General features: G+C 34.0%; 2 protein-coding genes across 4 annotated transcripts; both read right to left on the reverse strand.

Annotated features, from left to right (window-relative positions):
- Nucleotides 1-281: 281 nt before the first annotated feature.
- Nucleotides 282-1,902, reverse strand: LOC8276850. 3 transcript variants are annotated; one of them, XM_015717181.2, is made up of 4 exons: nt 1,244-1,902; nt 990-1,126; nt 788-885; nt 282-671 (listed from the first exon to the last, which is right to left on the reverse strand). In XM_015717181.2, exons 1-4 carry the CDS (start codon nt 1,503-1,505, stop codon nt 470-472), a joined length of 699 nt encoding a protein of 232 aa, XP_015572667.1. In that variant the 5' UTR covers nt 1,506-1,902; the 3' UTR covers nt 282-469. The 3 variants fall into 3 exon arrangements, with proteins under 3 accessions (XP_015572667.1, XP_048232140.1, XP_048232139.1); XM_048376183.1 differs by having other exon boundaries at nt 951-1,126; XM_048376182.1 differs by having other exon boundaries at nt 788-903; nt 951-1,126.
- Nucleotides 1,903-2,048: 146 nt separating this feature from the next.
- LOC8276849 (chitinase-like protein 1) lies at nt 2,049-4,053 on the reverse strand. The gene is made up of 3 exons (XM_002515618.4): nt 3,512-4,053; nt 3,122-3,281; nt 2,049-2,769 (listed from the first exon to the last, which is right to left on the reverse strand). The coding sequence occupies exons 1-3, from the start codon at nt 3,897-3,899 to the stop codon at nt 2,352-2,354; spliced, it is 966 nt and encodes a 321-aa protein (XP_002515664.2). The 5' UTR covers nt 3,900-4,053; the 3' UTR covers nt 2,049-2,351.
- Nucleotides 4,054-12,128: the final 8,075 nt, after the last annotated feature.

Consider the following 12,128-nt stretch of genomic DNA (forward strand, 5'->3'; position numbering starts at 1 on the left):
ATTTTATTATTTGAAATTGTAGCTTTTATAAAAAGTTTAATAAAGATATTTCAGAAAAATTGTGATAAAAATTAGTGACGTTTTCTAAAAAATTGCTATGTTGTTTTAATCTACGTGTAAATGGAAAATGTACTATCCTTTTGGGGCAGGGGAGTATATTAAGTTGGAGAGCGGAGGTTTAGGGTATGAGAATGGTGGACTGGCGCCTTTTGTCATCTCTAATATGCAAGTCCTGGAATATGTTGGCTGAACACCTATACAAAACCAGTGCCAGTCGTGAAGACTAGAAGCTCCTACATGTAGATTTATTAGCCAACCGAATAGTACACATAAGATGTTGCATCCACACATCAGCTTCAGACGACATCTACTATCAACATATATTAAATGCATTTCTTCCAACAAAATTTGCACCCTCTTGTCAAACCCAACTTCTTGATTCTTGTCGGCCTATATATAAATTTACTTTTCACTTCAGAAGTTCAGACAATGCTTCTGAAAGAATAACCTGAGGAGTAGATATCATATTTTCTGGAGATTTTCCAGGAGTGAGCTCAGAACTATCGATGCTTGAACGGATTTTGAGCATGTCTACATCTCCACCACTCTTCATCATCACGACGCTGCTGGGCAATCTCTGTGCAAAGAATGCTTTGTTCTTCCTGAGATGTCTATCTCAAAACACATTTCAGACTCGAGATTACAATTTAAATATTCCCAGGAAAAGAGAAAGTTATTTTACAAGAAAAAGAGTAAGCAATAGAAAGGTTTTGAATGAGATCTATACCTGTCAAGAACCACAAAGGTAGCATGAAGATTTGTGGTCTGCTCGAGAACAACTAGCTTCAAAGGATGCCCCATTGCTACTTTCATACATGGGACGACCTGCAAACAGTGCACTAGCTGTTGGTATGTATATCATAGAAGTTAAGGCATATTCTCTAATGTACCTTTATGTTCCTGGTATAATATGAGAGTAGATAACCAACCCCTTTCTGCTCGCATAGCTCAATTATTCTCCGAATCTTCTGATACTTGTGATCATTCTTCAAGTCACTCCGACCTTTCAATGCTGACAAATCCTCCTGATCGAATGTCCAAACATCTAGCCATGTCTTGCATGACACTAGCACCACAAAACCAATTAAGTTCAAAACAGTTATGATAGTAGCAAGAGGTTCATGCTTCATGGCAATTATCATGCCTAAAAGTGATATGATGAAGCATAAGAGGTGATGCTTACATGGGAGAGGGATCCAGGGCATCACACCTAGAAGGGTAATGGTACAACGAGTTTGAATGACATGGTCAAGTGCCCATTGGAGTGGCCCTCGAGAGAAACCCTTCAATGCATCCATTACTATTACTACATGCTTAACCATATCTATTGAGTTTGGTGATCCCTTCGGCACAAGGACCTCGGCCAAAGTATTGCCCGTATTTGAAACCTTTCTGGGAGGTGTTACATCATTTTCATCTTCTTCTCCTTTGATACAGACGATCATTTCCTAACTTTAAGAGATCTTCGGAGATGATATCAATATGTATATAGCTGAAAGTTGTCCCCTTAGTAGGCACTCAAAACTATTTTTCTGTGGGGGTGTATGGAAGAATTCGAGTTAGAAAGAATATAGAGAGCCCTACTCAAGGTAGGAGAGGAGAAAAAAAGGAGAGAGATATGCAAGTACAAGTTACATATAAATAGGAGAAACCCTCTTGTTATTGGGAATATCTAATGACAAAACACATAATTGGGTGGTAATCACAATGACAGATGAGCATAGTAATATTCGATTCGAGAAAATAGATAACAAGGAGTGAGCTGGCATTGGCGAGACTTAATTCAATTAATAGCCTCGCCATTAGATTCAAGATGCTCATCAATGTCACTCTCTTGCACGCTAGGCCACTACTGCATTTCCTAACAGGGTTTATGCCCAACAATAGTGGTGAGCAACTGAAATTCTCCCCCAAGGAGTACACATGAAGTAAAACCAACGGCAGTATAAGCCACATTAGAAATCAGAATGAAGCAAGAGACAAGATAGTTTTCGCAGCACAGTAAATCCTTATAACTTGAGGTATGTCTGCAACAATGGAACACAAAACAATAAATGGTACATTCAGTACATGATGAATACAGTTTACAACAGAGGCTTTAAATTTGATGGAACTGAAAATCTACAAACACATGCAATCAATCCTTTATTGTATACTACAGCCAAGTAATTTGACATTCACAAACATATATGTATATAAAGCTGAAAACGATCTTGCAATTTTCTGCGAGAATTGATTTAAAAGCACCAGAATGATAATTTGAAGGCTGTCTAAGGCAGTACGCAAAAAGCTCAAGAAGATGAAGCAGGATCTAAAAAAGATGGATTAAATGCCTTCTGCTCAGCACAAGTGAGATATTCATGGGGCCCTGCCTCTTCTCGGCCTACACCCATCAAGTCAAGGTAATACAGATAATGCGAGACAATGTTGTTCATTCCATCGATATCACCCTGGCCACAGACAAGATCCCCATAAAGAATATTCATTGTGGTACCAAAACCAGGAATTCGCTTCGACAAAGTATCATTCTTTGTGGGCTTCCAGTTGCCAACAAAGACATCATGAGCTGAGGGCTGGGATTTCTTCATTGGGGTCATCCACCTCCAAATTGCAGCCTGGAAGGCAAGGGTAGCATTTTGCTCTATGTACTCAGGGTGGTCCAACAGATTCACCTTTAAAGCTTCTCCAGTAGCTCCATAGTTGTAGTTCCTGCAAAATTAAAGAATAAACATCACCCTCAATACTGTTATAAGTGCGAACATTTAACAATGCATTAATATTATAATTTCTAAGACCAATTACATATTTCAAAATGACCGAAAAGAACATCACAATGAGAAATTATACTCTGTATATCAAAATATAACCTCTATTTTACAAGTCTATAACAATAGGTTTTTCCTTCACAAACATCACCGTAAACTCCTGCGATTATACAACTTGAATCAATTTTATCCTAAGCCATAACTCCGTAAAATCAACACATTAAATTATAGGATTATACAGAATGAATAAAGCACAAAATGGTCTAATCCAATGAAATAAGATACGGATAACATACCAGTAGATTGGCAAGGCACCTCGACCGTAGTATTCAGCACCAGGAGTGCAAGGATAGGTGAATTTATAAAAATCATCACAATATGACTGGCTAGGGCTCATTTCCCTGTTGTAGCAAAGACCATAAGCTAATGGTCCTCCAGTTGCCACTCCATAACCACCTGAATCATTCAGTCATATGAATGTTTATGTAAACAAAAATCTAAACCCAATAAAAGCCAAAAAAAAACTCAAAAAGAGCAGGTTATGTAAACATTGTTATGCAACTGTTATAATGTTTTAAGAACCAAAATCCAGTCTTATGAAGCAGTTAAAACTAATACAAAGCATCAAACAAATTAAATCATGAGTAAAGAACAGAGACAGCAGTGACAGAAAAACAAGTACTGACAAGAGGTTTTGCTGCCAACATGGCTAAAAAAGGCAGCTAGTTCCTTCATCTGCATAAGCTTGCCGCCAGTAGTACAAAAGCCAAGGGGCTGGAAAAGGGCAGAAGCAGTGATGAAAGATTGGTAATCCCAAAACCCAATGGCGTGAGCCACAGGTGCATTTCTTTTCGAAAACAGATTCTCGAACTGGTAAGTCTGGAAGAAATCTGAAATTGTCTGATTGCAACAATACTCTGACCAACTCGCACACTCCCATCCTCTTGTACACACCTTCTTCCCCCTTACCATTTTCACTACCGTCTTCTCTGAGTCATCTCCATTTGTTAACAAACCCCAATTCGCCACCAGCAGTGCCGCAACTATCATGAAGCACCGAATCCATTTCTCCATTTTTGACCCTCCACTGTCTTCCCAGCCCAGAAAGGAAAACTCGACAAGTGGTTTAGCTTACAGGAGAATGCGGGTTTCTGGATCTGAAGGAGAAATGAAATGGAATGAATTAAGCGAATGACAGCTTAACTGAAGAGAGTTCGCAAGTGTTAGATCGTGGGTCCTTTTCAATGACCGTATACCAGTTATCAGAACGTGTGATTAAATCGCTTGCAGGTGTGTCTAAGATTTGATAAGATCAATGGTGGATATTAGTTGGTTTAGGCAATAGGTGCTCGATGATTACCGCAATACAGGCTGGATTAGGGTTGGGAACCTTTGGGTCTGGTCCCACCCCAGTCTTCCACCGACAACCAGAACAGAACGACTCTTTCTAATGTTATTTGTTAAGTGAAAATTATAAATATGGATAATCTTTTTATTTCGGTAAAAATTCTTTTTTAATGAAATATTTAAGTCTGTTAAATATATTTAATATAGTATTTATCAATTTTAATTAGAATAATTTTATGATTTATCCTGAACAGTAAGTTAATTTAAATATTTTTTAAAAGTAATTCTATATTCATTTAAAATTTTCAATTTTTAGTACCACTTTTCTAAAAAAAATAATTGTTTTAAGAAACTTAAAGAATATTAGAAAATTGCTCCTATTCATCCAAACGAAGAAAATTATAAGAAAAAATATTATTCTTTTATTCTTTACGTTTTGACATCCTCTCAAAAAGTTAAAAATAAGAAGTAACCATTTGCTTTAAACCAATAAAAGAATAAAAGAAAATAGATGGAGCATTAAATTTTTTTTTAAATAAAATTATTTGCAGAAATAAAATAACATAAAAACTAATTAAGAAAATGTTGAAATAAGAAAAAGAACAATTAAAATAAAAGAGTTAAATTCTAACATATGAAAATAAATAGTAGCAAGTCAAATATGCAATGATTTAGCTAAATATAAAAAAAGATGAAATTTAATTATTTATCATTATGCTAAAACGATTAATACTAATATAAATAACAATAATAAGACAACTAATAAATCCTAAACATACTAATCATACATTGGCTAAATTGGCAGTTCTATCCTATGGCAAATGCAAATAAAAAAACTTGATTTAAAATATAATAGTGTTAGTCTAAGTTATTTTATTAACTTGGTAATCCTTAATTTTAATCTTGATAATCAAATTGAGTAGTAATAACGTTCTTTCTAAGTGATTTTTATATAGGAATTTATGTACTCGTCATTTAAAAATTGAGCTTTTAGAAATTCATTAATGTATGAAAATAGCACCACAATTTTCAAGGTGCGACCGCTAAAAAAGTGCAACCGTGATTTTGAAGATACGACCATAAAAATAGGCAATTCAACACAAAGAACTTTAGTTTAAAAGTGCGACCTCAAAGCAAAAAGTGCAATAGCGAAAGTTGTATAAAATTAAACTGTTAGAGACCGCTAATGGCTATATTTGCCATATGTACTAGCCGTTGTAGGAATTGCACAAATCGTGACGTGAAACAAAAGGCGAGACCATGATTCTTGGTTTATGAGTGCAAATAATGCACTATGTAAAGTAAAGCAAAAAGGACGGCATAAGGTTTCAATGTAACAATTCTTTAGAGTTTTAACAGTATAAATACCCCCTTCAAAGGTCATTTGTGGATGATCAACAACCTCCATAAGTGTTAAACCTTTGCTTACTAATTTATTATCTTCTTGTAACCATTTTATCTTGGTTTTGATTGTTGTAAGGTTTGAGTATGAGCCTTAAACACTAAGGAAAGAGTTTGAGAGTTAGCCTAAGTAGGAAAAACTCTTGTAAGATTTGATGTGTACTTAAACACTAAGTTTGAAAAAACTCCAAGGAAAAAGTTTGAGTGTGAGCTTGGTAGCACTTGGGTTTGATCTTACACCCTTAAAAGGATCATTGATAGTTAAATACCCAATTAGAGATTGGGGAGTGGATATAGGGTTGGTTAATACCGAACCACTATAAATCTTTGTGTCTATTCTTTTCTTCTTTCCTTCTCTTCTTTGCATAAAATTTTAATTTACCATTTATCAGCACCCATTTTTCAAACTTAAATATCGAAGGAATTATAGAAGAATCCGATAATGAAAGTTACTACCTTTCTTGAGTTTCGGGAGGTTGAGGAGCGGTGAATCTAGTTAGGATTGAGAACAATTTAACCAAAACTGCTTTTCTCAAGAATCAATTTTAATTGGCGGAAAAAATTAAGTTTGAGGGGTGAAATGACATTATTTATAAGCTTAGGGGCTAAACCATAAAAGTTTTTAGAACTTTTTACCCTCCTAAGTCAATTGGTTCTATGTACAACCGAATTGGTTGTACATAGAGCTGATCAGCTTAGCATAAAGCCAAATCGGCTCAGTGCAGTACCGATTGGCTCTACACAGTGTTGGTTTTTCCAAAAATCGAATTTCCGAGTCATTTTCAAGTATTTCTTACTTTAAAATAATAAATAAATAAAAATACATCTTCTAGAATGTTTTATTGATAATTATTCTAATTTTTAATGGTTTTCATAATATTTTAAATATTTATCGATAATTATCATTAAATATTTTGATAAATCTAAAAACTAAGGTTTTTTTATTATGGATATTTATCAAACAAATTAGAATGTATATCTAGGTCTCCAGGATTTTCTTAAACCTTCCTTTATAAATAGAAAAGGAAAGCCTAGGCTTAAAGGTTGGCAATTTTCAATAAAATGATAGAAAGTATTCAATAATACATACACTTTCAAAAATCAAAACACAAACCTTAAGCACTTCGCATTCCTACCCTATTTTCGATTCAACCTCCTCATCACCTGAGGTTCGAGGATTGCACAATACGGTGACATTCTGAGGGTTTCAAAGCATCCACATCATCATCTTTCCCTTCTTTTTTAATTTGCTTTATTTTTTCTTATTTTTTTTATTAGAAACATTTAGGGTTTTGTAGTTTCTTTCTATGATTGTTATTTCTTTTAATGTTATACGTGTTAGAATTAGTTTTCTTGTATAATTTACATGTTTTTATGATATGCATGTTTCCTAAGTTTTGAATCTAATAACTTTTATGTTCTTGGATTTTGAATATGATAATATGAACATGTAGGATTTTGAATATGATAATATGAATATGTAGGATTTTGAATTTGATTAGTAAATGAGTAGGTAAACATAATTGATTTATATTTCTAAGCAATTGAATAAGATTTTAGGATTATATAATTGAAATTTGGAATATGTCTTAAAATATTATATTTACCTACTGTCTGTTATAATTTTTTAGGAATTTATATTATTTTCTTGAGGTTTTCTAGTTAAATTTCCTTTTCTAAAGGTTCTTATTTTATTTTACATATTTTGATTGATTTTCTGTCTTCCGCACATGTGAAATCGGTTTCTAGGTGTGAGAAAGTTGAAGAAATTCGCAGAAAGACCAATCAAGCTCCCTAGAGTCGATTCTGCTATGCATTGAGCCGATTGGCTCTATGCCTTGTCCAATCGGCTTGGTGCACTTTTGGCCTAATTTTTAAGTTTTTGATATATTTTTGGTAATTTCATAAACTATACTTAGTATTTAAGTGTTTTTCCTTCATTTTTTAATTGTAGGAAAGGTTGTATTAGCTAGGTTTATTTTCTGCACTTTTACTTTTTCTTTATGCTTGCTATATACCAAATAACTGTAAAGTGATTGCCTAATTAAAATTTAGACACTAATCCTAGGTTAAAAATGGACCCACCATAAAAATTATAGTCCATTACGTTAATCATATGGTAATTGGGCTTAATTTAAAACTAATATAGACCTAGTGGGCTTTTTCATACTCTAATTATAAATTAATTGGGTCAATGTTAAATTTGAGATCACACAATTAGGCATTTGCATAAAAAGTAGTTCATATAGGCTTAAAGGCTTGGAATTAAAAGCATTACTTGTAAATTAGGCTAGACTAGGAAAAGCCTTGTACATAATTAATTAGTTAAATAAGTTGATTAAATTAGGGTTAGTGATAGGCTAAATTGTGTTAGCTGCAATCTAAGGCAGTGTACCTATCGATGTAGTGTAGCACTAATGGCGAGTATCAAGGTCGTATTCCTCGGGAAAGTGAAAGCCCAGAGTTACTCCTTTGTTCTTTGTTATATTAACCTAAAATGAGTGATGAATAATTTCTAAACTAACTATTAACTACAAGCTAAGTTCTAATGGAGATGCAGGAATGAATGGCTAGTTAATTATTGATTCTTAAATTAGCATTAAGCTTTAATCCACCTCTATTAAACTTTGTTAATTCTTAATCCGGCTAGTTAATTATCCTTATCTCTAAGCGATTATTAACCAGTTCTTGCTATTCAAAATTCCAATTGCCAAATGGACTTCTCAATCACACAAAGCAATCTAAACACACAATTCACAACGTCTCATGAATAATGCATTATCTTATTAATACTGAAAGCAAGAAGATACAAAAACTAACCCACACAATCCAACAATATAATATCAAGCCAACATAGTAAAGAAATCCCAATGGATTTAATCAATCTAGCTAATCATGTTCATTATCAAAATACACAAGAATTCAATTACAATAATGAGTAAAGGTGGAGAAAACCCGATTACACCCTTGGATGAGAGTAAACAGCCCCAAATCCTTTTGCTCAAATTGAATCGATTCTTTTTCATCTTGCTCGATTTGAAAACCAATCAATGAACCTCGCCCAATCTTCGATCTTTTAAGGGAATCCAATTGAAACCTTGATCCAAGTCTCCTTTTCCTTTGGTTTCAGCTCAGAAAACCCTTAAGGAGAGAAAAGTTAGGGTTTGGGACGTTCTCCCCCGCTCTCCTTTCTTTCTTTCCTCTCTTCTTTCTTTTAATTAATTCCCCCTGTCGCCGCCAACACGGCCGTGTTAGTGGCCGTGTTTCCAACACGGTGTGGTGTTCCTGGCTGTGTTACTCTTTGTGGCCGTGCTCCCTAAGAACTTATTTTTCTTTTATGTTTGATGACACCCAACACGGCCGTGTTTGTGCCCGTGTTGGGAACACGGCCAGTGTTGAAACCAACACGGCCCTGTTCAGCTTCCTCATGCTCGTACTTAGTTTGTTTCGGCAACTTCGGAGTCCAATTATGCTCAAATTCTTCCCTTTATCATCCTTTGACTTCTTTTGGACCTAATGCATACAAACAGATGCATAGGGTGGGTGTTGGGACCAATTCACATCCAAATGTCCATAAAATCAATCTTAAAAACTCCATTTAGATGTGTGTATTTTACGCACATCAAATAACCCCACACTTAGCTCATTGCTTGTCCTCAAGCAATCAAAAGTAAAATAAGGAAAATAAACCACTAAGGAACAATACTTAAACTGACAGACAAGCTAGAGAGCTCCGCATATCCTTAACAAGCGTAAGTCAAACAAAAAGAAACGAAGCAATCAATTCAAGTATCACAACCAAGATGCCAATAATTCGCAAAATCATCTCAATAAAATTATCGGAACCAACTCCTCACCGGATTCACTCTAAGTCACTCAAAGTGTTTAAAGGGTAGTGTTTAATCGCTCGAATGCATCAACTATCGCCTTACTTACTATATGCTTGCTCTTAAATCCTACTCCTACCACTTATGGAGAGTCAACAACCATGTCAAGAGGTCTTTATAAGGGTTGTAATGGGGATTAGGTAAGGATAGGTAAACTTGGTCAGAGTTGAACCTATGGTGTTCTGCAATGAAATACATGACCTGCACATAAGCCACAATGATCACAAGGGGTAAGCAATGGACAGTAGTCCAAGGTGGGAAATAGGAATCAAGTCAAAATGTGAACTCCCAAAAGCAATTAAACAATTAGCTCACTTACTTTCTTTCTTTTCATCACCCTTCCCTCGATTCTTCTTTTTTTTTCTCTTTTTTTTTTCATAAGGGAAGAACATTCACATAATAGAGTGAATTTCTTTTAGATTGAAGAAAGCTGCTACAAGATTCCAAAGCTATTCCCAAGACAAATTCCCAATAAAAACAACTCATGTATAAAATCATAACCCAAAGCAGTATAAAACTAAGTGGTAATGGAATATGATAAAAAAAATGGTGAAAGAAGGGGTTATCTACAGAATCAATAAACGAATGAAGGTTATTTAGCTAGAATGAAAAACCTAAGTGCCTCTATCATACCAAAGTGTTAAACTCTCCTTGTGGCCCTCATAAGCATTACCGAGCAAGTTCTAAAAGTAAGGACAGTAATTGGCACTCTCAACAAGAAATAAATACAAGAATATAAAGTGTATGCTTACAATTTAGGCTCAATTTCTCACAAGTGTGCTTTTGAGTAGGTTCCAAATAAAAATCATCAAAACAGAATTAAATAAACCAAAGCAACTTAGTGCAAAACTCAAACTAATTATCTTACATTCTTCCGCAAAACTCAACACTATCGGTTTTACCCAATTACATGGACATAAACAGGATTTCCAAAAGCAAGTCAATAGTAAAAGCATCGAAACAAAGTGAAAAATTTTCAAAATTTTACAAAAAATTGCATAAAGAATAAACAAATAACTGAGATGGGATAAATGAAATGCGATATATACACTAGAAAAGGATCTGAATTTCATATACAAAATAATAAAAACACGAAAACAAGTGTATAGGTTAAAAAGCCTTTCTCCATGCTAGTCTCTGTGATTAGTTAGCATATTTCCGATTAGGTTAAAAAGCCTTGTAATGCTGTAGTTGCTAGAGACACTTGGGTATGCGTCCAAAACCGTCGCCCATATTATTCTTTCTACTTCACCAATTTAACCCCCCTTTCTTAGTGTATCAAGGGCCAGTAAGTGGTATCAGAGCTAAGTACGCATCATCAAGCTTAAGTGCATGAGTTAAAGATATAGATGCAGATGAGTACATTATCTTAGACCCTTCTTTGACGGTTTATTGGAAGTGCAAAATGGAAACTTATCTTGATTGTGATGTAGTAGATGTATGGGATTGGGTTAGAAAAGAATGGAAGCCTCTAACTAAAGAGGTAGAGTGGTGTTGAAGTGCCTATTGATAAAGATGAATAGGTTGAGGCTCATAGAAGAGCTAATGGCAAAAACAAGAAAGCCATGATCATTCTCTTAAGTTCTCTATCTAGAAAAGAATGTGAAAGAATTTAACACCTCCCTACTGCTTATAAGATGTGGAAGACATTGAAGAATTACCATGAAGGGACAAAGCAAGTAAGGTCCAACAAAGTTCAATTTCTCATAATAGAATATGAGCTCTTCAATATGAAGCTTAATAAGAGTGTCATGACATGACAAATCGGCTTCTCACCATCATCACCTAATTAAGAAAATTAGGAAAGCACTATGATCTAGTTGACATCAATAACAAAATCCTCAAGGCTTTATAGCTTAAGGACTATGGCTCAAGGGTTGCAAATAAGGACTTGGATAAAATCTCAACCGATGAACTTATTAGTAAGCTTCTTACCCATGAGATGACCCTTAAAAAGGAGGAAGACTAAGAGAATGAAAAGTTCATAAAAAGAAACTTCTTACGGGTTATTTTAACATGAGAAAACAACCCTAAAAAAGTAGTATATTTATCAATATTAGATAACGATCCAATGGTTATTAGAGTAAATATCCTATGAGAAGGCTTGCAACACTCTTTATTGATATAATTATGTCTCATAAAGTTAGGTTTCATCATCTTATGAAACTTTATCAATTTGAGTAATTGCAAGTTACGAACATTTTAATGATGATCAAAATATTCCATATAATAATCTAACCTTGATATGATATTTTATCATAACTCTTTCTAAAAGCAAGCATACATTTGATGTATCGCTTATGAATTCGGCATGTGTCTTTCTCAAATACAGCTTGATTAAAATATTGATTTCATAAGATTTATAAGTTACATAACTTATTTATGTTACTTATTTGTCTTAATATCTATAATATAATCATTGTGCTTATTTAGGATTGCTTTAGGTTTCTCGCAATAGGAATTTATTTTCTTACTTACATATAACTTTTTGTATGGGTTTCTAGAAACATAAATCATTTAACTGAATAAGGCAACAATTGCCTTTAAATAAAATAATCACAACAATTATTCTAGAAAAATAATTAATGACAATTATTGAATTCTTATTAAGAAAAATAATACTAATAACTAAACTAAATGGAAATAATTGCCTTCAAGCTACTCTATT

This window comes from Ricinus communis, chromosome 1, assembly GCF_019578655.1.
Source record: "Ricinus communis isolate WT05 ecotype wild-type chromosome 1, ASM1957865v1, whole genome shotgun sequence".
Taxonomy (NCBI): domain Eukaryota; kingdom Viridiplantae; phylum Streptophyta; class Magnoliopsida; order Malpighiales; family Euphorbiaceae; genus Ricinus; species Ricinus communis.